The 26,551-nt window shown below is 45.3% G+C and overlaps 1 protein-coding gene across 2 annotated transcripts in view; it reads right to left on the reverse strand.

Moving 5' to 3' along the window:
* The window catches only part of DAAM2 (dishevelled associated activator of morphogenesis 2), a 342,052-nt gene that overhangs the window by 127,911 nt on the left and 187,590 nt on the right, over positions 1–26,551 (reverse strand). For both annotated transcript variants that reach the window (XM_082249299.1, XM_082249298.1), the window contains exons 8-12: positions 20,380–20,483; positions 16,763–16,829; positions 5,155–5,269; positions 2,755–2,893; positions 1,919–1,977 (exon numbers count right to left, since the gene is read on the reverse strand). In XM_082249299.1, the coding sequence (XP_082105425.1) occupies positions 1,919–1,977; positions 2,755–2,893; positions 5,155–5,269; positions 16,763–16,829; positions 20,380–20,483 (484 nt within the window). The remainder of the gene's footprint in view (positions 1–1,918; positions 1,978–2,754; positions 2,894–5,154; positions 5,270–16,762; positions 16,830–20,379; positions 20,484–26,551) is intronic.

The following is a 26,551-nucleotide window of genomic DNA, read 5'->3' on the forward strand; positions in this document are numbered from 1 at the left end:
GGGATGTGATGTCGACAACTGATGTATTGGGGGGGACTCTGGTGAGGGCTCCTGATGAGGGGGGGGGGGGACTGTGATGTGGACCCCTGATGTAAGGTCGGATTATGATGAGGACTCCTGTAAGGCAGGACTATGATGGGAGTACCAGATTTAAAAGAGGGAATGTACTGGGGGGGGGGTTCTGATGAGAACTTCCAATGTATGGGGGGAGGACAGTGATGAGGACTTCTGATGTATGGGGGGGGGGATCTAATGAGGACTCCTGATGTATGGAATAGACTTTGAGGAGGACAACTGATGTATGGGAGGTGGGGGGGGGGGACTTTGATGAGGACCCCCGGTGGGTGTATTTGATGCAAAGGGGAACCCTGATGTAAATGGGCACTGTGGAGCACTGTGATGGGGACACTGATGTAGGAGGGGACTGTGATGTGGGACCCTGATGTAAGGTTGGACTTTGATGAGGACCGCCGATGTAAGGGGGGACTATAATGGGGGTACCTAATTTAAGAGGGGACTTCTGATGTATGGGGGGGGGGGATTTGGTGTGGACTCCTGATGTATGGAATAGACTTTGAGGAGGACAACTGATGCATGGGGGGGGGGGGGGGACTGTGATGAGGACCCCTGATGCAAGGGAGTACTCTGATGGGTGTAATTGATCCAAAGGGGAACTCTGATGGGGATTCAGATGTAAACAAGCACTGTCATGGAGCCACTGATATATTAGGGGACTGTTATGTGGGACCCTGATGTAAGGTTGGACTTTGATGAGGACTGCCGATGTAAGGGGGGGGGGCTATAATGGGGGGGGTACCTGATTTAAGGGGGGACTTCTGATGTATGGGAGGGATGTGGTGTGGACTCCTGATGTATTGGGGGGGGGGGGCCGTTGTGATGAGGACTCCTGCTGTATGGTGGAAGGGGGACTGTGATGAGGACCCTGATGTAATGAGGGACTGTGATGAGGACCCCTGATGTATGGGGGGAGGACTGTGATGTGGACCCCTGATGTATGGGGGGGCTGTGATGTGGACCCCTGATGTCAGGGGGGTGGACTGTGGTGAGGACCCCAAATCTAAGGTTGAACTTTGATGAGGACTCCTAATGTAAGGGGGGACTATGATGGTGACTCCTGATGTATGGGGGGGGGGGGATTCTGTGGTGAGGACCACTAATCTACGGTTGGACTTTGAGAAGGAATCCTAATGTAAGGAGGGACTATGGTGGTGACTCCTGATGTATGAGGGGGGGGACTGTGATGAGGACCCCTGATGTATAGGGGGGATTTAGAGGAGGACTCCTGATGTAATGTAATGATGAGGATGAGGATAAGGATGAGCTGTAATGATGAGGATAAGGATGAGGATGAGCTGTAATGATGAGGATAAGGATGAGGATGAGCTATAATGATGAGGATAAGGACGAGGATGAGCTATAATGATGAGGATAAGGACGAGGATGAGGATGAGCTGTAATGATGAGGATAAGGACGAGGATGAGCTATAATGATGAGGATAAGGACGAGGATGAGGATGAGCTGTAATGATGAGGATAAGGATGAGGATGAGCTGTAATGAGGATAAGGATGAGCTGTAATGATAAGGATGAGGATGAGCTGTAATGATGAGGATAAGGATGAGGATGAGGATGAGCTGTAATGATGATATTCTTGTCATAAAATATACATTTTGTGATATTTCAATAAAGTTAAAAATTGTGGAAAACAATGAATGAAACAATGTGACGCAATGTAACAACGCATTGCTCCGCTCCTACATAATGTAGATCAGCGCACACATAGGTGACGGGGGTCAGGTGCACAGCCCAACATTATACTCCGCTCACCCCAATCCAGGCGTTTTACCATCCTAGAGTTCTGCGATATGAACACCCCGAACATCATGGAGCGACTTACCTTTCCTGAACTTCTCTGCTTGTTCCCGCCATTGCTTCACCTCGTTCTCATTGACTAACCTGAAAAGAAGAAAGCAGATCTGCTTTAGGAATAATATACAGCCGGACGGCATTTATTACACCCCCCCCCCCCCCCCAGAAGGACCGGACTCTGACCGTGTCTGTTCAGAAGTTATTAGACACTTCAGGTGCAATGTTCTCTGTACTGTACTGCGGTATATGTCAGAGCTACTGTATATAAATGTATAATAATTATGTGTGACTGTGGGGGGACATTAGAGTGTAAGCTCCTCTGGTACAGAGACTGATGTGACTGGTTCAGTGTTCCCTATACAGCACTGCGGTATATGTCAAAGCTATATAAATGTATAATAATAGTGTGTGACTGTGGGGGGACATTAGAGTGTAAGCTCCTCTGGTTCTGTGATGACTGTGGGGGGACTTTAGAGTGTAAGCTCCTCTGGTACAGAGACTGATGTGACTGGCTCAGTGATCTCTGTACAGCACTGTGGTATATGTCAGAGCTATATAAATGTATAATAATAGTGTGTGACTGTGGGGGGACATTAGAGTGTAAGCTCCTCTGGTTCTGTGATGACTGTGGGGGGAATTTAGAGTGTAAGCTCCTCTGGTACAGAGACTGATGTGAGCTCAGTGTTCTCTGTACAGCACTGTGGTATATGTCAGAGCTATATAAATGTATAATAATAATAGAGTGTGACTGTGGGGAGACTTTAGACTGTAAGCTCCTCTGTTACAGATAGTGATATGAAAGACCCCTTGTACAGCACCATAGTTTGAAGACAGGTGGGGGGCTTGGGGGTACAGATAACGTACATCTTTATAATATTCTTGACATTAAAGTTCTCCAGTGCGGACACATCGGGATCTTCTCCGCTCTCATCCTGAAGGACGATTTGCTGTAATATCCGGTCCAGGAGCTGCCAGTGTTGCAGATTACTCCCGCTACGCTTGTCTGTGTCCAAGTAGAGACATTGCTGGTTATACACTTAACAAATACATGTTCACATGAGGGATGTTTACCCTCTGTTCCTGTCTAGGTGATGGCTGTAGCCCCCTTGTCCTAAACAGGCTACTATGTCAATTTAATTTTTGGTTCGGTTGCAGGTAGCTCAGATTGGTTGTATAGTTGTTCACCTGGTTTTTCCCCTAAGCTTAAGTTGGTTTGCAATTTCTCATTGTCGCCAGTAGATGTCACTGGTATCACTAGTCATAGTATGAGATTTCACAAGCAAAACTAAGTTATAAATATTTATATTTTCTTCAGCCAATTCAGTAGGAGGTTTATGCCACTGGTGCATGCTGGGGGCAGACATAAATACTTGGGACAGGCCATGTGCTCGCTCTCTCCTCCCTGGGCTGAGACCTAGAGAAGTGCTGCTGGATAGGTCCAATAGCCTGTTTTGGGGCCTAACATGTGCTGCAGTGGTCCTGAACCTGTTCTGCCTGGTCTGGAGGAAGCTGTGCCAAGGAGGAGACCCAGGGGAGGCCCCTTGCTGGAGAGAGCCAAGAAGAAGGCTGGTCTCTCAGAAGGGCCTGGTGACTTGCTCCGAGGACGCACTAAAATTTGGGAACATGCTTGGTCGGCTTAAAGGTTCTGGTACAGTGAAGCTGGACATTGATCTGGAGAGTCTGTAAAAGTCTGTAAGTGATCTCCAATGGTATCTGGGACTCCTAACCCTCAAACCCTTAACCGTTCTGCAATAAAACTTTACAAAGACAAAACTGACTGACACCCAATATCCTTTCTCCTACTTTGGGGTATCAACCCCTTCATCAGAAACTCCGACAGGGGGGTAGATACTGTACCTGAAAATGCATCAGTAGGTACAGATGCATCTCTACCCTCGACTGGCCAACCTGAGAAAGGCTAAGGAGACCTTGAAGTGGACCTACTGTAGAGGAATGTCAATCTGCAAATGGAGTAACTTAGGGAGCTTTCTTGTCAATACTAATGCATTTTTGGGCATCAACATCTTCAACAGAGACTCTTATGTAGGAGTTGATTCCTGGAAACGCATCGCTGGGTTCAGTTACATCTCTAACCCCTATTGGCCAACCTGAAAAGTGATAAGGGGATATTTAAGTAGAACTGCTGTAGAGGAATGGCAATCACCAAATGGAGTTTTTTGGAAAACACATTTTGGGGTATCAACCCCTTTATCAGAGGCTCAAAAGAAGTGGTTGATACCCAGAAATGCATCCATTGGTACAGTTATATCTCTATCCTCCACTGGCCAACCTGAGAAGAGCTAAGGAGATCTTGAACTGGAACTACTGTAAAGGCATACTGAGGAACGTAATCACCAAGTAGAGTGACTTTGGGGGCTCTCCTGCTGTTACTGACAAGTTTCGGAGTATCAACCTCTTCATCAAAGACTCTGAAGAAGTGGTTCATTTTCTGTAGCATACCAGTCAGTGGAGTTTACATCTCTACCAGTTACTGGCCAACCTAAGAAGAGTGAAGAAGATCTTGAAGTGGAACTGCTATAGAGGAACACTGAGCAATGGCAATCCCCAAGTGAAGAGACTTAGGCGGCTTTCCTGCCACTACTGACACGTTTCGGGGGTATCAATCCCTTCATCAGGTACTCTGAAGAAGTGGCTGATTCCTGAAAATGCATCAGTGGCTAGAGTTACATAAAAACAGCGGTGGTCTCGTGATAGTGTTACGAAATCATGATGGGCTTGAACTATGATATTTGTAAATGCAAAACCACATTTTATTGTTTGTTAATAAATGATTCCCTAAACGATCCAGGGCAGTTTGGATTTGCTTTTCTAGGTAATATTTGTAGCTGAGTAAAGAATTGTAATTTGGATGTGTGATGACATTCATCATAGTCTGGATTACTACATATGTGAGCCATCTGTATAAGACTAATGTGGCCCCTGGGTTGCACTGTTATTGTCCTGCTTGATGTAATAAAGCAGACCCATTCTGTACATTGCAAGTGAGCGCCAAATTTGTTGCTGTGTCCTAACACTGGAGAAGAACATTTGCACCACTTAGCCCAGCGGCTTCTGAATTGGCAGCCAAGGTTGAGTGGCTTTGACTACTTTGAAGTTCCCCTTCCTTAAAATAATGTGTGTGCCCATCACACTAACTAATAGCCGATCAGAGCATTGGAAAGGTTGAAAGTTAGGTGAGCTTCTCGTCTCCATTCTCAGACTTCTGCCACAACTCAATGGAAGGGCCCCTACTGAGACACTCACTCATCTGCAGGCAGTGCTGGAGGATGGACAGTAGGTAGGGGTACCCATCCGTGTGCTTCATCTTCTTCTTTATAAGCTCAAACATCTGGGTGGCACTTTTGGTGTCTATGTGAACCTAAAAAGAGAACATAATTACAGTGATTTGTACTCGATGTCTGAATATTGTAAAGAATTTGTATCAAAAACCAAAACTTATACATAGACATTGTTACATTCTGTCATTGTTTATTCTGTCCTAAAAGTACCAATGTAATATATCTTCTTGCTCAAAGATATGGCACTGTCTCTTACGTAGGGTCATTAAATTAAGACCCAGGAGCACTTATTACCAATACCATCTTTAAGAAACCTCCTATTACAGATAAGCTAGACTGGAACAGTGTATGGGTTAAAGGCTGGGGACCATGAAGTAGCTTATTAAAATAGATAGGTTAGACTGGAACAGCATAAAGGTTCACAGCTAGGAACCCTTCATTAGCTTGTAGAACAGATAGGTTAGACTGGAACAGCCTAAAGGTTCACAGCTGGGGACTATGAGTTAGCTTGTAGAACAGATAGGTTAGATTGGAAAAGCCTATAGGTTCACAGCTGGGAACCATTCATTAGCTTGTAGAACAGATAGGTTAGACTGGAACAACCTATAGGTTCACAGCTGGGGACTATGAGTTAGCTTGTAGAACAGATAGGTTAGACTGGAACAGCCTATAGGTTCACAGCTGGGAACCATTCATTAGCTTGTAGAACAGATAGGTTAGACTGGAACAGCCTAAAGGTTCACAGCTGGGGACTATGAGTTAGCTTGTAGAACAGATAGGTTAGACTGGAACAGCCTAAAGGTTCACAGCTGGGGACTATGAGTTAGCTTGTAGAACAGATAGGTTAGACTGGAACAGCCTATATGTTCACAGCTGGGGACTATGAGTTAGCTTGTAGAACAGATAGGTTAGACTTGAACAGCCTATATGTTCACAGCTGGGGACTATGAGTTAGCTTGTAGAACAGATAGGTTAGACTGGAACAGCCTAAAGGTTCACAGCTGGGGACTATGAGTTAGCTTGTAGAACAGATAGGTTAGACTGGAACAGCCTATAGGTTCACAGCTGGGGACTATGAGTTAGCTTGTAGAACAGATAGGTTAGACTGGAACAGCCTAAAGGTTCACAGCTGGGGACTATGAGTTAGCTTGTAGAACAAATAGGTTAGACTGAAACAGCCTATAGGTTCACAGCTGGGGACTATGAGTTAGCTTGTAGAACAGATAGGTTAGACTGGAACAGCCTATAGGTTCACAGCTGGGAACCATTCATTAGCTTGTAGAACAGATAGGTTAGACTGGAACAGCCTATATGTTCACATCTGGAGACCGTGAATTAGTTTGCAAAACAGATATGAGGCTCTACTCATAGAATCCAGGAACAGGATTAATAAATCTCTTGTAGGCAGCTTAGCATCTAGTAGTCCTTGGGGCGCCAGGGGCAGATAACTGATTAATTCCCCCAGGAGGGAGAATCTCCTTGGGGCTCCAAACTATTTAACAGCTCTCCCAGCCAACATCTGGGCTGGGCACCCCCCCCCCCCGGGCACCCCCCCCCCCCAGGGATTGGGCTGGGCCCCGCCCGCTTAATATTAAAGCTGATCATTTTAATTCTTTCTCACTAGACTCCAGAAACTTCTTCCAGAGGCAGGGGGAAGCAATCAAACTCCCAGCCTATGCAGCCCTGATGAGACTAGAATAAACAATCACTACATCAGGAGCCAAAAACTAAATTTGCCTAGCAGCCTAACTAGGAAGGTGCAGTACCTGTATATTCCTAGCCCAGCAATTTACTGAAACAGAAGCTTGTACATCCAAAAGAGACCCAACACCCAAACACAAGCCAGGTTACTTGGTATATGCAATGCAACGTTGTGAGGAATACCAAGACCCGTAGGTTGTCAACCTCCCAACAAATACTGTATATGGCCCAACATGGGAGGGCAAATTCTACAGGTTAAGTCCTCAACCTAAGGAAAATGGACATTCTTTTGAGGACAGTGAGGTGCAAATTTTGAACAGAGAGGACAACTTGTTTGCAAGAGGTGTGAAAGAGGCTATCTACATTGAAACAACTGTCCCTGAACAGTGGTGGGAGTCTTCAAGACAATTTGTCTTCCACATATAAATTTGACATCCCTGACTCAGTGACTTGAGAATTTACTCCACGTGAATAGAAAAACTGACACCCGCTCAGACACCAAGGTTGGGATGATGTAACCAGAACAGGGTGGTTCCCCAACTTTCGTACCTCCCATCCTGTTCTTAGATAATCAGTAGTATCTGCCTTGACACACTCAATGGTGATTGGATCAAGGTTTTGGTGACTCTATTGCTGGAAAACACAACCATTGTAGTGAATAACAGCTGTCATGGCTAAGAGCAGAATTTCTCAACCTTTTTTTTTTTTTCTTTTTAGGTTGTGCCACCCTTTAAAATGATGCACAATCTTAAGCCCCCCCCCCCCCCCCCCCCGTCTAAAATCAAAAAATAGTCAAAATGATTTTAATCAGTAGAAAACCTGATCCTGGGACTAGGGCTGCTGTTAGGAATCATGGGGCCCCATAAAGCCTACTTGACAGCCCCCCCCCCCACCCCCTCAGAAAATATCAAATTATATTTTTGCTAAAATTCCACGGTCGCAATTCTATGCTATGAAGTCTTGGCAGAAAGTATACCCTCGCTACTGCTGCCTCTCGTTCTGCCGCTTGTGCTGAAAATGCCGCAGCAGTGAAGTAAAGCCTTGCATTGTATTGTTAGGATTTGGGTGTGCAGCCAAAGGGCCAAAGGGGGTTCTCAGGACCCGGCAGAGGCGAAGGCAGAGACTCTGCAGCTGTTCCAAAGTCGGGGCAGTTTGCAAGTGTGTAGAACCGATCCTCCTGTAGAGCAGCCGGAGGGAGAAAGCCGGCAGAGCGGCAGGGGGATCCACAGGAGTCACAAGGCAGTACAGCTGGCTCTCCTGCTTGGCAGGTGTCCAGGGCCCCCCTTCTAAACTGATGGGGCCTGGGCTAGTACGGGAGGGCCAGCTGTACTGCCTTATCAGCGGCCCTGCCTGGGACCATGCCCAAAACTGCTTTGATGAAATGATCTTCACACCAGAAGCCCCCCCATCACTTTAGAGGTCCTCCCATCACATAAGAGGCCCACTTCAAATCAGAAGCCCTCCTTCACATCAGAGGTCCTACCATCATGTAAGAATCCCCCCATCGTGTCGGAGTCCCCCCTTCATTTCAGGGTCCTCTATCACATCAGAATCCCTCCATCCCATTAGAGTTCCTCCATCAACAGTTGTCTCATTACAGGGTCCCCCTATCACAGGGCCCCCCAATCACAGTGTCTCCCCAACAAACAGCCCCCAATTACACCCCCCCCCCCATCATAGGCTTTCCCACGGGCCCTGATCCAAGGCAAACTGTGTCCTGTGCTCGTTGCACCCAGGCAGAACCCCAATGGCACCCTGGTTTAGAAAAACCGGCTTAAGCAGGCCATAGATGATTCAATATTCTTTCCTTTTACCATGAGTGAACACTGACTGTGTTGATGGGGGAATGTGTTCTGCCAGCGGGTGGGGACATGGGGAGCCTTGCCCGGTGGCAGAATGCAATGATTACTGCTAGAAGCTATAGCCACCAGCAGTGCCATCTTAAGAGCATTAAAGGGCTCCGGGCAATGCAGTGCACTGGGGCCCCGCCTACACAATAACCCAAAAGAATAAAAATGCAAATTATTGATAAGGCGATATTTATTGGTACAGCAGTGCCAGGCTAATGACAGCTTCCAAGTTGGGCGGCTGGGTCCGGTGAACACACACACAGACAGGAGTCAGACTCGACTGTCCTGTGTGCGCCTGTTCCCGTGGAGGTGGACAGGAATTCCTGCTGTTTTGGGCTCCCCCTCCACGGCCCAAGTGGCCTGACAGCAGCGCAGGGCCAACAGGCGCTTGCCACCTGCTAAGTTTGGTGGTGGGATGCACAAGGAAAATCGGGACTAATGATTGGCTGGGTCGCTGGGCAGATGGGGCCCCCTAGGCATGTGGGGCCCCTTGGCAACTTCCCAGTGTGCCCATTCGGTAAGATGGCCCTGGCCACCAGCAGTAAACCCATGTTAAAAATCCGACAGGCTGGATGGATTGACTTGGGTACAACCAGCCTGCCCATAGATGGATCAAATCTCTGCCGAACCCTGCTGAACCGACTGATTCGATCCATCAATGTCCAGCTTTAGAGAACTGAGGCTGTTCTATCTGCTACTTTAAGCGACATTTATGAAATATTTGTATGAAATCTAAAAGCTTTTTTAACATAAAAATGTTCTATTGCCAGGAACAGCAAATCCATAAAACATACCTGAAAATATGATACTGGAGACAATTTCCAGCATTTTCTACAATTATTATATTTGAATTAAAAAAGAAACTTTTCTGCATGCCTGACGTTCCTAATATTCAATAATCCGGCGGAAAGACAGCCATTGCCCAAAAATAAAAGCAAAAAAAAAAAAAAATTGTTCCAGCTGCAGCCAAATCCCGCTGCCAATTCCAGAGACACAATTCAGTTCCAGCGTTTAGTTAAACAATGTTCCGCAGAAAACAATGAGAGATTTCTATTTTGTACACTCTGCGAAAATATTTAAGCCACAAAATTGCCCGTTTGGGGTTGATCTATTCCCCCGTAACCTCAACTATGTGTTTTTGTTCAATAAAAGCAAACTTCAATTATATTTAATATGTCGCAGTTATAGTTTTGATAATATTTCTCCTACAATTACTTCATCGCATCCAAGTTTTCAGGCTGCAGTTTTATTTCATGGTTTATACTAATAGCTGCAGTTGCAAAAGTTTAAAGCTACTTATGTGATTCTTTCCACTGGTTGCTACCTTCACCTACATGCTACTAACATTTTCATATAAAACCCTTCTGTTTTAATTACGTACCTTATTATCGATCCAGTGACATCATCACTGGGTCTCTCTGCTTCTCTGTGCAGTGCAGGCAGATCATGGCTGGTGGGAGGGGCCAGCAGGGTGCCGTACATAGCTTCCTGGAAATGCCACGGCACCCTGCTAAAAAGGCCCTCAGCGCTGATGCAAGCAGTGGGCTGGTTCTTAGAAGAATTTATGCAAATATCAAAGTGCCCTGATTGCTAGGTGCCAGTCTGGAAGAGTAGGCGTTCCTAGGCAGGCTGCATTTGCATGCAGACCACCCTCGGTAAAGCCCACGTGTGATGTTGAGCCTCCATGATTGGAAGAACTGAAACTGAATGTATTTTTACAATTTTGGAAAGGGAAAGTAAGGAAGGGTTTCAGCAACATTGGTCACCAATACAAATAAGTTTAATCTTCTCAGTGGGGTGGCAGCCGAACTAGAGCTGAAACAAGCGATAACAGAGCACTCTGTAGTTGCATTCTACATTTCCCATGAAGCCTAATTAAAACTGATTTTTTTTTCCAGCCCTGATGAAGGGGGTTACCTGTAGCCCCCGAAACGTGTTGGACATGCAAATAAAACTTATTCTGGACATTCACCAATGAAGGGGTGCTTAATTCCGCCAACCCCCTACAAGGGGTTCTAAACCTTCCAAACTATCCAAAACATGAAAAATGGCTGACTCCTTCCAGCTACAAACCTTATAGGGATGAGCTAACCTTTAGGCCCAACTGGGTTCAGCTCAAACCCACAGGAAATGGTCACATGACTGGTCACATGATAGCAAGCCCTCAGCCCAATCAGCTACAGCCCACCCAATAGCCACATATAATAAAACGGCGGGTGACATCGTTGACTTACAATGACCACATGGCCATATGGACTATGTCTTAACCATATCTTTATACATCCCATAATACATTTCTCTTAAGGCAGACAGACAGAACAATGGGAGGTTATTAGCACTTAACAATGAGACAGGGCAATCCACATTCCCTCCCAATACACAAACAAAAGGAAAACCTTTCTGACATTGAAAGATATGCAATATACACAGCATTTAGGAATTACAGATTTCATGGCAAATGGGAATAAATCTTTATGGAGATATTGCTGACAAATGTGAAGCAATCTTATGTCTTTAAATTCCAGTGACGGTGAATACTGTCACATGGCCATATTAGGTTAATGATGTCATCAATGATGTAAAACGCATTGGCTGTGCAAACAAAAATTATTCTGGACATTTACCAATGGAGGGGTACTTTCTTCCCTCAACCCCCCTACAATGGGTTCTAAACCTTCCAAACTATCCAAAACGTAAAAAGAAGGGCTGACTCCTCAGAGCTACAAACCTAGTAGAGATGAGCTAACATTCAGGCCCAAATGAGTTGGGTCAAAACCAGCAGGAAAAGGACACATGATAGCAAGCCCTCAGCCCAATCAGCTGCAGCCCACCCTATAGCCACATATAATAAAAGGGCGGGTTTACAGGTGACATCTTTGACCTACAATGACCACATGGCCTTATGGACAATGTCCTAACCAAATATGGCTATGTGGCCATATTAGGTCAATGATGTCATCAATAATGTAAAACGCATTGGCTGTGCAAACAAAAATTATTCTGGACATTTACCAATGGAGGGGTACTTTCTTCCCTCAACCCCCCTACAATGGGTTCTAAACCTTCCAAACTATCCAAAACGTAAAAAGAAGGGCTGACTCCTCCCAGCTACAAACCTAGTAGAGATGAGCTAACATTTAGGTCCAAATGAGTTGGGTCAAAACCTCCAGGAAACGGTCACATGATAGAAAGCCCTCAGCCCAATCAGCTGCAGCCCACCCCATAGCCACATATAATAAAAGGGCGGGTTTACAGGTGACATCTTTGACCTACAATGACCACATGGCCTTATGGACAATGTCCTAACCAAATATGGCTATGTGGCTATATTAGGTCAATGATGACATCATTTATGTCAAACGCATTGGCTGTACAAATAAAACTTATTCTTGACATTTACCAATGGAGGGGTACTTTCTTCCCTCAACCCCCTACAATGGGTTCTTAAGCTTCCAAACTATCCAAAACTTAAAAAGAAGGGCTGACTCCTACCAGCTTCAAACCTAGTAGAGATGAGCGAACATTCAGGTCCAAATGAGTTGGGTCAAAACCAGCAGGAAAAGGTCACATGATAGCAAAACCTCAGCCCACCCCATAGCCACATATAATAAAAGGGCGGGTTTACAGGTGACATCTTTGACCTACAATGACCACATGGCCTTATGGACAATTTCCTAACCAAATATGGCTATGTGGCTATATTAGGTCAATGATGTCATCAATTATGTCAAACGCATTGGCTGTACAAATAAGACGTATTCTTGACATTTACCAATGGAGGGGTACTTTCTTCCCTCAACCCCCCTACAATGGGTTCTAAACCTTCCAAACTATCCAAAACTTAAAAAGAAGGGCTGACTCCTCCCAGCTACAAACCTAGTAGAGATGAGCTAACATTCAGGCCCAAATGAGTTGGGTCAAAACCTCTGGGAAACAGTCACATGATAGCAAGCCCTCAGCCCAATCAGCTGCCACCCACCTCATAGCCACATATAATAAAGGGGTGGGTTTACTGGTGACATTGTTGACCTACAATGACCACATGGCCATATAGAAAATGTCTTAACCAAATATGGCCACGTGGCCATAGTAGGTTAATGACGTCATCAATTATGTCCAACGCTTTGGCTGTAAAAACACTGGAGATCTTGTGCCAGGATTATTCATGATCCAAGCAATGGCTTATCATCATGCAATGTTGGTGCTCTGAAGTTATTTTTGGACTTATGAGCCCTGGAGGGCTTACAAACCCTCCTAAAAAAAATTAGTGCAGCGCACGTGTTGACCAGAGTCTGCCCCCCCCTTCCAGATCATACAAATACTCAACGCAACTTGCGCCCGCTCGGCAGTTGAGTAGGCAAATAAACCAATTACTCCTGGATCAGTGCAGGCCTGTCGAGTAATAATTGGAAACATGCGCGGTATTAATCCTAATTATTTTCAGCAGACTTTGTTAATTCAGGACATTCTTTGTTAATGGACAACAGGCACAACTAATGAGCTCTGCATGGACCCTAATAGACCTATTTATCAAGGAGCGGACCTGCCAGCATAGTGGTATACCAGAGAGGTGATGATTCAGCCAACTGTAACATGTGTTTAGGTGCAGCTGGAAAATTATTGAGTTGATTAGATATTTAGACAGATAAAAATACTAATGAGAATTTAAGAGTGCAATTAACTTAAGTTGTTCTATATTTAGGATGTATCTGGGCTACAAACCAGAGGTTCTGGATAGACAGTTGGATAAATGGCTCTATATTTGAGATGTATCCGGTCTATAAACCAGAGGCTCTGGATGTACAGTTGGATAAATGGCTCTATAAACCAGAGGTTCAGGATGTACAATTGGATAAATGGCTCTATATTTAGTATATATCTGGTCTATAAACCAGAGGCTCTGGCTGGACAGTTGGATAAATGGCTCTATATTTAGGATGTATTTGGGCTACAAACCAGAAGCTCTGGATGGACAGCTGGATCAATGGCTTTATATTCAGGATATATCTGGGCTACAAACCAGAGGCTCTGGGTGGACGGTTGCATAAATAGCTCTATATTCAGGATGTATCTGGTCTATAAACCAGAGGCTTTAGATGGACAGTTGAATAAATGGCTGTATATTTAGAATGTATCAGGTCTATAAACCAGAGGCTCTGGATGGACAGTTGGATAAATGTCTCTATAATTAGGATGTATCAGGTCTATAAACCAGAGGCTCTGGATGGACAGTTGGATAAATGTCTCTATAATTAGGATGTATCAGGTCTATAAACCAGAGGCTCTGGATGGACAGTTGGATAAATGTCTCTATAATTAGGATGTATCAGGTCTATAAACCAGAGGCTCTGGATGGACAGTTGGATAAATAGCTCTATATTTAGGATGTATCTAGTATATAAATCAGAGGCTCTGGATGGACAGTTGGATAAATATCTCCATATTTAGGCTGTATCAGGTCTATAAACCAGAGGCTCTTGGTGGACAGTTGGATAACTGGCTCTACATTTAGAATGTATCTGGTCTATAAACCAGAGGCTCTAGACTGACAGTTGGATAAATGGCTTTATATTTAGGTCATATCTGGGCTATAAACCCGAGGTTCTGGATGGACAGTTGGAAAAATGAATAAAGTGTCTTTCCCAACCTTTTTGCCTTTGAGGAACAATGAAACATATTTCAAGTCTGTGGAAACTCTGCTAAACTTATTATCTCTCAGCTCAAGGTAAATGAGCATGATCAGTAAGTTGTATATATAATCATAAAAACATGCTTTATAATAAATTAATAAAGGTCACTGGGGAAAGGCCCTCTTACTCTTGTGGTCAATGGAGAAGGGCCCCCATACATTGGTGGTCAGAGGAGAAAGACCTTTTTTTACACTAGTGTTCAGTGGAGAAATTTCTGCATACATTGATCTCAGCCTCCCTTCTTTAAAAGTCAAAGGAGAAGGCTTCCTACAATGATGGTCAGTAGAGGAGGATTCCTACATCAATGGCCAGTGGAGAAGTCTTCCTATAATTATAGTCAGTGGAGAAGTCTTCCTACTTTGATGGTCAGTGCAGAAGGCTTTCTACTTTGATGGTCAGTGCAGAAGGCTTTCTACTTTGATGGTCAGTGCAGAAGGCTTTCTACTTTGATGGTCAGTGCAGAAGGCTTCCTACTTTGAAGGTCAGTGGAAAATTGACTGGAAAATTGGCTTATAGAGGTATAAGCAGTAGAAAGAGAGAAGTGCTTATGCCGCTGTACAGAACACTGGTGAGACCTCACTTGGAGTATTGTGCGCAGTACTGCAGGCCATATCTCCAGAAGGATATAGATACTCTAGAGAGAGTTCAGAGAAGAGCTACTAAACTAGTCCATGGATTGCAGGAAAAAACTTACCAGGAAAGGTTAAAGGACCTTAACATGTATAGCTTGGAAGAAAGAAGAGACAGAGGGGATATGATAGAAACTTTTAAATACATAAAGGGAATCAACTGGGTAAAGGAGGAGAGCATATTTAAAAGAAGAAAAACTACCACAAGAGGACACAGTTTTAAATTAGAGGGGCAAAGGTTTAAAAGTAATATGAGGAAGTATTACTTTACTGAGAGAGTAGTGGATGCATGGAATAACCTTCCTGCAGAAGTGGTAGCTGCAAATACAGTGAAGGAGTTTAAGCATGCATGGGATAGACATAAGGCTATCCTTCATATAAGATAGGGCCAGGGACTATTCATAGGATTCAGATATATTGGGCAGACTAGATGGGCCAAATGGTTCTTATCTGCCGACACATTCTATGTTTTCTATGTTTACTCCAACAGTGATGGTTATTAGAGAAGGGCCCCCTTACTTTGATGGTCAGTGAAGAAGGCTTCCTACTTTGATGGTCAGTGGAGAAGTCTTCCTACATTAATGGTCAGTGGAGAAGGTGTCCCACTTTGATGGTCAGCGGAGAAGGCTTCCTACATTGATGGTCAGTGGAGAAGGCTTCCTACGTTGATGGTCAGTGGAGAAGGCTTCCTACGTTGATGGTCAGTAGAGAAGGCTTCCTACTTTTGTGGTCAGTGGAGAAGGCTTTCTACATTGATAGTCAGTGGAGAGGTCCTCCTACTTTGATGATCAGTGGATAAGACTCCCTACTTTGATCAGTGTAGAAGGGCTTCCTACATTGATGGTCAGTGGAGAGGTCTTCCTACAATGATGGTCAGTGGATTAGGCTTCCTACCTTACTGGTCAATGGAGAAGGCTTCCTACTTTGATAGTCGGTGGAGAAGTCTTCCTACTTTGATGGTCAGTAGAGAAGTCTGCCAACAGTGATGATCATTGGAGAAGGGCCCCTTACTTTGATGGTCAGTGGAGAAGGCTTCTTACATCAATGGTCAGTGGAGAAGGCTTCCTACTTTGATGGTCAGTGGAGAAGGCTTCTTACATTGATGTTCAGTGGAGACATATTCCTACATTGATTGCCATTGGAACAGGGCCCCCTTACTTTGATAGTCAGTGAGAATGCTTCTTACATTTAAGGTCAGTGGAGAAGACTTCCTGCATCCTACATCGATGGTTATTGGACAGGTCTTCCTACATTGATGGTCCATGGGGAAAGCTTCCTACATTGATGGTCAGTGGAGAAGGCTTCCTACATTGATGGTCAGTGGCGAAGGCCTCCCCTTACATTGGTAGTTCACAAAGAAGGGCCTTTTACATTTATGGTTAGAGGCAAGTTGGTGGACAGTTGAAAAACTTAATTTACATTATTGGTCGGTATGGAAGGCCCTCCTATAAATTGATGGTCAGAGAAGAAGGGCTTCCCTTACATTGGTAGTCAGCAGGACAAGGGACGTCACATTGATGGACAATGTATTTTAAATTAGCGGTTTCATTAAAAGTTAGTCAAGGAGCCCCTAGCAACCTCAGATAGAACCCTAGTTGAGAACATCTGCTCTAATCCCTTCCCACCATCCCTGTATGGTTATACTGTCGCATTAACACTACTTCTTATTTTCTTACACCCACTCTCTTTCGTTGTTGACTCACCAGGTCAAACCTTTTGGCCAGCTCCAGTTCATCCTCATTTCTCACCATCTCAAAGAAGTCCAGATGTCTGAAACGCACATAAGAAAAATAAACACAGGAACATCACACAATGCCCATTAGCTCTTAAAGGGTCACTCCACCTAAAAAAAAACAAAGATATTTCGGTGTTTGGTAGATGCTGTAGAGTAAGACCACTTTACCGTCTCTCCTTTTCCTTGAGGACAAAATTTGGTGGGTTGGAACACCCAACACTTCCAGGGGGACAGAAACAGAGTCGGCAATTAAGGCCAGAAGATATCACTATTGGGGTAGCCAAAGCATATATTGTAAGAAGCCAGGGGCTGCACCAGTAACAAAAATATCACGTTCGGGTGGACTGACCCTTTAATAGCTATGTTTATGTAGATACAATTTGTTTTTGTTATTACAGTAGTTTTATATTTTTTTAGATGTGAGTTTAACACATTGAACAAGAGTGTGAACAAACATTCGTCTTCCTAATACAGCATTATACCGTGAAAATAAAATATATTCTACATTATAAAGTTACAATGGGGTTTATAAAAGCTTTGGAGTCGTGTTGTTCTCAAACCTTACGGAAAGGCTTCATCTCAGTAAGAGCTGTAATAATGTGGAATAATGTGGAATAGGCTCCTTTGAGAACTAACTCGGGGCCAGGTTAGCTGATTGTTAAAAAAAGAGCTGGATGCATTCCTAAATTCACAGAATATAACTGAATATTAACATTTCTAAGTAATAACACCAGAGATGGTTGATCCAGGGCTTAGGGGATCAGGAAGGAATTTCTTGCCTTGGTGAAATTTGGACCATGTTATGCAATGCCTTTTTTTTTTTTTTTTTTTTTTACCTTCCTCTGGATCAACTGTGGGTATCGTGTTCTGTATATGAAGGTTTTCTATTTATTTATTTATTATTATTTTTTTTAGATTGGTTCAACCAGTTCAGAGGTCTCCAAACAATGGCCACATCCAGTCCGCTACAAGATTTGAACTCACCCACAGTTAGGGCCATTAACGTGTCCTTACAGTGGTTGTAAACCCTTACATATACCAGTAAAGTAACTGGCCTCAGGTCAGGGGAGGACTTGGCCAGGGGCCAGGGGGGCAATTGCCCCCTGGGCCTCTCTGATGCCCTGTACAAAGGCTGCACCACTTCTGCCCCAGACATGCCTAAAGGATTCCTGGTGAAGAGAAGAAAAAAGACTCCACCACTGATCTACTGACTGCGGGTTGAAGACAGGGACAGAGCGCAGGCCTCCCTCCCCAGCATGGATGGTGTAAACTGTGTCTGAGCAGAGGCCAGTTCCATGCCCCACTGGAGACTTTCCTCCCCGGTCAGGCCCAACCGAGCTGTCTCAGCTCCCAAAAACCACCCCCTGCTGGCCAGGTCAGGAACCCGGATACAGCCGATGAGTAGAGAGTATCTGGAGCAGGGCTTCAGCCTGGAATGGGGGTCTAGGGAAAGAGGTAGAGTGGGAGGGGGGCCGAGTCACTGCACCATGGGCCTTTGGTTTGTACTTTCCCTCTGGGAGGAAAGTTGCCAGTCTGCCCCTGCCTCAGGTGATACACAGAGGTGAAGCAAATCCTCCTACATAAGTTGTACCTGTTTGTCTGCAGCCCATTATCCTCTAGAGCCTCCTAAAGCACACAGATCAAAGGCCATTTCCATAGCTCCCAACTGTCCCTGATTTTAAGGGGCTGTCCCTGATTTGGAACAAAGTCCCTCTTTACTCCTCATTTGTCCCTCATTTTGGTCTCATCTATATAGTTGTATATAAAATGTACTTTTTAACTTTCAAAAAGTGTTTCCCAGTGGTAAATATTTCATCCAATTTCTAAATTGTTGCATTTGTAAATATAAAAAGCCAATATAAAGAAATAGTAGTGGTAAAATAAAGTAACCGGCGGTGTGCCCTATGCTTACATACTTTTGCTAATAGGTGTTGCTCATTCCCATCTCAAAAAGTTGGGAGCTATGCTCTCAGCTCCAGCAGGTAGGGGGGAAGGATCTGATGTCACACAATGCACAGCATAGAGCAGGGAGCTGAGTGTAATCTGGGACCTGATAAAGAAAAAGGACACACCTAGCTCTACAGAGTCTCATAGGGAAACGTGCACGGCTTAGGCTGTCAGTCACCCTGAGGGGGACGGGGCCATCTCCCAGGAATCTCTGGTGTCAGGGGAAACCAGAAGTGACTAATGCAGATAGAGGAAAAAGAGAAGAAACAGAAATCACACTCTGTGTTTTGGGTTGAGACGAATACACACTATAGAAGGATATGCTTAGTTCATTTTTCATTTCAGATGTTAACAACCACTTTTAACCACTTTACGACTGCCCGCCGCAGTTATACTGCGGCAGGCAGCCGCTCCTGCGCAAACTGCCGAAGCTAAACTTCGTCCGCGCACAGGCAGTTGGGGGCGAGCACGTGCCACCGGCGGCGCGCTCCCGCCCCTGCTCGTCAGCAGGGAAGCCGATGTACGGGGCAGGCGGTTCCGATTGCCGCCTGACACCCGAGATCGCTCCCCACTGAGAGAGAAGAATGGTCAGCTGTTGTAAACACAGCCGACCGATCTTCTCCCTGGAATGATCACAGAGCGCCCGTGATCCTTCTATATAGGATCACAGGTCTCTATGATCAGCCCAGGCAAAATCACTTACTGGAGATCAGTTCAGTATTTTAGTGATAAAAGGTGGAGCTTTTCTGAAAAATTATACAGTTGCTGCATATTTGTGGTAGGGTAATTGGCCCTGGTATGTGTATGTATGAATGTGAGCAGCGGCAGCCCATCCATTGGGGGCGTAGAGCTGCCGCCCCCCCAATCCATGCGTCCGGCTCCCTAATCTACATGCAGGGCACCGGACGCATGGATTCCAATGAGGTATTTTTTTTTTTTTTAAGCACGTGATTAGAACCAGAGGCTCTAATAGGCTTCAAAAAAGGGTGGGCTCGGGACGCAGAGCACTGCACCCTGAGCCCACCTAGTTGTGTGACAATAGCGAATGAATATTCACTATTGTCACAAGGATCCTCCTCCTGGCCAATCAGGAAGCGGGTCCTGAGTGAGACCCGGCCGAAAGGAGAAGCCATGCCATTGCATGCCATTGGCCAAGGAGGAGGAGAAGGGAGGAGACGCAGGAGACTGAGGGGAAGCCACCGCTGCCTGCCCTTCACATGTCCAGGGTGAGTGAGCCAGCGACCGGGGGGGGGGGGGGTATGGTGTGGTCCATCTGCCGCCTCCCCCCCCCCCCCCCCCCGACCCATGGAGCACCAGCCACCACTGAATGTGAGTTAGGGACCTTAGATTATAAGCTCCTTGAGGGCAGGGACTGATGTGAATGTACAAAATATATGTAAAGCGCTGCGTAAATTGATGGCACTGTATAATACCTGTAATAAATAAATAAATAAATACATTTATAAAGCTACTGGCAGCTCTACTTTATAGATATAATTAAAAAAAAAAAAAGCCTTCTTAACAAAAATGCAATCAAAGTGTCTACCCTCCCCCATCATTTCCCTCTATTACAAATGACAGGTCCTCTTTATGATAAACCTTTAATTTGATTGGACGCGGAGGGGGCCATTGTTCTACCTGTCCAGGGTGGCGTTTTCATGTCTTCTCAGTTTCTCGATAACGGGTTGGATTCCCAGCATGAGAAATTCATATCGGAGGTGTAACCGAAATTCCAAATTGTCCTATAAGGGGAAAAGCATAAAAAAATGTCAGTCATTTTACATCTCAGGATCAGTCACAGACTTCTAAATCGGTGTATGGAAGTACAAAATCCCAGCAAGTGCTTAACGATATTTTTTTCGAATATAATTTATTTGTTATTTGATTTATTTCTTTGGTTTTGGCAGACGGTATCATTCCTTTAGAGCAGCTCAATGGAGTTCCACCAATTCTGGCACCGGAGCGGAGCTAACAGTCCATCGATCAGTCCCGGGTCAGCTGTATTTCATCCCTCCCTGTCATACCGTGACCTCGCTGCGCATTACACAGCGGAGACCTGAGGATTATGGACTGATCTTCATTATAAATCCTCCGAGATAAAAAAAAAAAAACTAACTGAATAAAATGAGTCAACGTTCTTTTGGGAGCGCACATAGACTTGATGGGGCACTGCGCCAAGGGACAGGTGGCGTTGCTCAAATATTCTACTGTTAAGAAGGGGCGCAGGCATAAATATGCTCATCCAGCTCTGTAATCAAATAGTAATCCAACGCCGCACACCAATCAGCTCTGAGTGTATAGAACAGCAGTCTCCAAACTGCGGCCTGGGGGGCAAATGTGGCTTCTTGCTTTCCTTTATCTGGCCCTTGGGGCACTATTTTACCAAACAATGCCAATGACACTGGCACCATGCTCCCTACTAACACCATAAACGAGGCACTATTCACTAATCTATATAGTGATCGATTATCGGCAAAGCCGATATATCGAAGGCCGATATGCACTTTGCCCGATATATCGGAATCGGCCTTTTGATTTAGCGACATTGCCAATATTTAGGGAAAGTGCTTGTACCGGAGTGATGTCTGCAGCTAGAGGCATCACCCCGGTACCGGCGTCCATAGCCGACGGTCGGCTGTCTTGTAATGACAAACGATGCAGCTGAGAAGCCGCTCAGCTGTCATTACAAGGAGCGGGAGGGGACGTCCCCCCCCTCCGCGCCTTCTGCGGCTCGTCCCACTGGGAGACCTGGGCATCCTACCTTCACCACCGCCGTCTGACCAGGTCTCCATCTGCACCGCCGCCGTCTGACCGGGTCTCCATTTCTTTGAATTCAGTGCCCCCGGAGTACCCGGAAGTGATGTCATGACATGACATGACATCACTTTCGGGTACTGGCGGCGCCGAATTCAAAAAACTTACAGCATTCAAAACAGCCAAACTTGGATTTTACAACAGCAGATTGTCGTTCTCTTTCCAGGGGGATCAATTGCGCGTGGCCGGCGGCAATCACGGCTGCAGGCCCTGTGGATCGGTTTCCCTGCTGCCTAATGGGGGCGCGAGTGAGCCTCCGGCGGCACGCACGCGCTCCCAGGAGTGCTCCCGCAGACCGCTCGTACAGGTATGGTGGTTCACGCAGCCGAGCCAGCCTGCCGTAGTCAGTATATCTGCGGCAGGCGGTCGGCAAGTAGTTAAAACCAATGATGGGTCACTTTTGGTGCATTTTCTACTCCCACTGGCCACAGTCTGGCCCCTTCACCAAAAGTCTGAAGGACAGTAAATGGGCCCTTTGCTTAGAAAGTTTGGAGACCCCTGGTATAGAAGGTAAAGAGTGGCCTCAGCCCCAACTCCTCCCAACAGCGGCACCCACTGACACGTTTTGCCTGATATAGAGGGTTCCACATCCTTACTGCTCTGACAGTAAAGAACCCCCTACGTATTTTAAGGTTAAACCGTTTTTCCTTTAGTTTTAGTGAGTGGCCACATGTCTTATTGTATTCCCTTTCTCTGAAAAGTTTGTTCCTTATGCTCGGGTCCTCACCAGTACAGTATTTGTACATTGATATCATATCCCCCCCTCAATCGTCTCTTCTTCAGAGAGAATAAGTTCAGTGCTTGTAGTCTTTCCTCATAGCTTAGATCCTCCATTCGCCGAATTATTGGACCTTGCTTTGTACACTGGTCCAAATCATTTGGTGGAGGGGGGGATTATGGTGTGGGGTTATTTTTCAGGAGTTCGGCTTAGCCCCTTAGTTCCAGTGAAGGGAACTCCTAAGGCGTCAGCATACCAAGACATTTTGGACAATTTCATACTCTCAAATTTTCAGAGAACAGTTTGGGGATGGCCCCTTCCTATTCCAACATGACTGCGCACCAGTGCACAAAGCAAGGTCCATAAAGACATGGATGAGCGAGTTTGGGGTGGAGAAACTTGACTGGCCTGCACAGAATCCTGACCTCAACCCGACAGAACACCTTTGGGGTCAATTAGAGTGCAGACTGCGAGCCAGGCCTTCTTGTCCAACATCAGTGCCTGACCTCACAAATGCGCTTCTGGAAGAATGGTCAAACATTCCCATAGACACACTCCTAAACCTTGTGGACAGCCTTCCCAGAGGAGTTGAAGCTTTTATAGCTGGAAAGGGTGGGCCAACTCAATATTGAACCCTACGGACTAAAACTGGAATCCCATTAAAGTTCATGTGTGTGTAAAGGCAGGCGTCCCAATACTTTTGGGAATATAATGCATATCCAGCGGCTGTTACGTATCCTGTATTTTTTTGTCAAAAGAAAACATACTTCTGTCTTGGAAGGGAGCCTCCCAACCCACTTTAACCACCTGGCTTAACTTTTTTTTTTTTTTTTTTTTTAAATAATCTTTATTTTAGTAAATAACAAAGGTTAAAGAAGAAAGAAAAACATGGAATCCAAACAAAATAAATGCATGAGCAGAACATTAAGGGTTGGGAGAAAATCTAAACCCTAAGACTTACAATAGTGCAGTCACTTCTGAAACAAAGCAAATATAACCTGGCTCAACTTAATCAATAATAGCTTACCTCTGTATAAACTTACTTTCAAACTCCAAAAGCAACCCTATTTCTTCGGGAAGGTGAATCCCTGGTTAGAACCCTTGTCCGTTTTTTTTTTTTTTTATATATCTGTGACCCATTGGGGAGATTTTCCTTTACTTCCTGGTCATGTAAACACATTAGAAAGTGAGAGGAAATCTCTCCAAAATGCAGGAAATGTTGGCTTTCCCCTCAATTTCTGACAATGGCCACCAGGACAAATAACGAGAGTGAATCTCCTCAGAGGGGACACAGACTGCAATAAAAAGATGACAGGGGTCCTAACCCTTAAACACTCTAAACAAAACCAAAGCAAGTAGTAACGGAACCACGACCCACAATGCACTTGTGGGCTCCCGTCAGAATACCGCTTCCTTCAGTCTTGAACATAGATATCAGATATTCTAGCCGCCCCCATACAAAACTGCCAAGAATAGCTTGTATAAGATTTGGAAAAGAAGTAGTGGAACCGCACCCAGGTAGATGAAAACAATTGGAATACTTTATTCTTCAAATCAAAATGTGAACAGACAGTGCAGGGAACAGATAATCCAGGTTAACGCGTTTCACGGCGCACACAGCCGCTTACTCATAACCGTGATAAGATTTGGAACATTTATTGAACAAACTCACACCGAATATATACCAGGTCAGGTGAGCCTGATTACATTATCAGGGGAGGACTGGGGCAGGGGGGCAATTGCCCCCTGGGCCATTCTGATGCCCCATAAAAAGGCTGCACTGCTTCTGCCACAGACATGCTTAAAGGATTCCTGGTGAATAGAAGTAAAAAGCCCCCACCGCTGACCTACTGAGTGCAGGATAAAGACAAGGACAGAGCGCAGCCCTCCCCTCAGCATGGATGGTGTAAGCTGTGTTTGAGCAGAGGCCAGTTCCATGCCCCACTGGAGACTCTCCTCCCCTGGCCAGCCTCAACCGAGCTGTCCCAGCTTCCCCCAACCGCCCCTGCTGGCCAAGTCAGGAAACCAGATTCGGCCGGTGAGTAGAGAGTACTAGGAGCAGAGCTTCAGCCTGCAATGGGGGTCAGGAGGAGGTTGGGAAGAGAGAGAGTGGGAGGGGGGCCGAGTTGCTGCACCATGGGCCTATGGTTTGTACTTGCCCCCTGGGCTGAAAGTTGCCAGTCTGCCCCTGTACATTATCATATGCAGATGAAATTATATACAGAAACAGAATTAACCAGAGCTAATTACCTAGCCATCTGGACAGAAACAATAGGTGAATGGGAATCCAGACCTAGACAATGTTATAATTAACATGCTAATTAACTCAGCACTGCAACAAGGCTAAAACAAAGTACAATACACATCATCCTAAGTATAAACACAGAACACCTTATTAAACAGACAATAGCAGGAGACCCCAGTAGCAGATTGTCCGTCTTCTACATTGAAGTACTTGCAATCCACACAAAAGCAATGTTTTGATTATTCAGAAGTCACAGACTTCATGGCAACGGTCTACAATAGTCTATGAGGCAAAGCTCATACAATGTTTCTATCATTCTGATGCAGTGAAATGAATGTATCATAGAATTCTTGAGGGATATTGTGGATAAATATTACTGTCCTATTTGAAGTAATCAAAACCATATTCTCAGTGTCCATTAAGTAGTTGTCCATCATTTTCTCGGTCACCCTGTGCCCCTAATAGACACAGGGGGACTTACACATAAGAGGGACCTAGGGAGCTTAGACAGGGATTTCCCAACCGCTCTAAGGTAAGTTGGGTTCCACGGGCCCCCCAACCAAAATGACTCACTTCACACAAGCATTTTGGCTAGTGGAGTTCCACTCTAAATCCCCATTATCCGGCTATCCTCTAAGTGCTGGACAGCTCTGGGCTGCATCTTTCAATCTCCCGCAGATTGGAGGAGATGGAAACCATTTGCAGCGTCTGTCATCTATCACCCGTGTGATCCAGGTTTTGGAAATGAGATCGTGTCATAAACCATTAAAATATTTTGTGCTACCGGCAGCGTGTGCGCGCCTCCGCCCCTAACAGCAAACGGCCCGGAGAAATGGCCTTTTAAAGGAACAGCTCTGGAAGCATTCATTCACAGCTGACTCTTTGTTTTCAAGTGCAGAGCGGGCAAGGATATTGTTATGAAGTGTGTGTAGGATGGGGCAGTGATAGAAAACAGACCCCCCCCCCTCCCCCAGGCTGCAGACGCAGGAAGAAGAGGGCCCTTTTAAACAACTGTTACATATAACTTCCATGCATTGCTTTAGAAGGTGCTGCAACTGTGATGAAGTCAGGAGGACCACCTTTAAATGGGTCAATGACCTGGAACAGGTATGTAGCCAGTGAAGTCTAAAAAAATGTGCTGTACTTCCTAAAGTTTGACAGAAATATCTTGAAGGTGCAAGAACGAATATGTAACAAGGGGTGTAGAGGTCACTGTAACGGATCTCCAATACCCAGCCTAGGTATCTCCGCTGTATAATCCTTGAAGCTGAGGAAGTACTAAAATATCCAAGGCAAAATCCCCCCCCCCCCCAGTAACTGGACGACCCACAGTTCTGGGAGTCAAACTAGAATGAATTGTTTATTGAAAACACAAGAGATCTACACTCTGCGAAAATCCCTCCCTCTTTGCGCTATCCCCCACACAAACACAAATCCCATAATAAGCTTACAAGGCAGACAGGAACAATAGGACAATGGAATGCAGGTATTCACAATAACAAATCCCACCCCACTGGCATGGGTCTTTGAAACACTTCAACCATTTTCTAGCCATCTGCAATACATCCCCACACATCTCCTGAGGGACACTGCTCAGAAATATGATGGTCCCAAGTGAAAGAGTTCTCACTCTCTCAACACAAACCACACTCTCAGTGTCCATTCCGCCACAGTCACCTATTTACAAAAAGACTAAAACTTTTCGGACCGGTTTTATTATTACAGGAAGGTTAAATACAACATGCAGACTTCTATTTTTAAGTTTCGGTCAAAGTTCAAAGGGTGACATGTGGCTCTGATACTCTAGGGTAGGTCGGGTGAAGGGAGCTAATGAGTAGGGGCGCCATGGAGAAGGGAAGATACACAGGTAGGACAAACAAAAGGGATACCGGGAGCAAGGACAAGGTTCATGAAGACTTCCAAATCCCCAACTCCTCTGAGTGCTTCAGAAAAGTGAAATAAGGAGAAATATTTGTACAGAATGTAATAAAAGCACACTGCTGTGAATGAAGAGGAAGAGCCATTGTACCTGT

Source organism: Pelophylax lessonae, assembly GCF_965119305.1.
Source record: "Pelophylax lessonae genome assembly, chromosome: 3".
Taxonomy (NCBI): domain Eukaryota; kingdom Metazoa; phylum Chordata; class Amphibia; order Anura; family Ranidae; genus Pelophylax; species Pelophylax lessonae.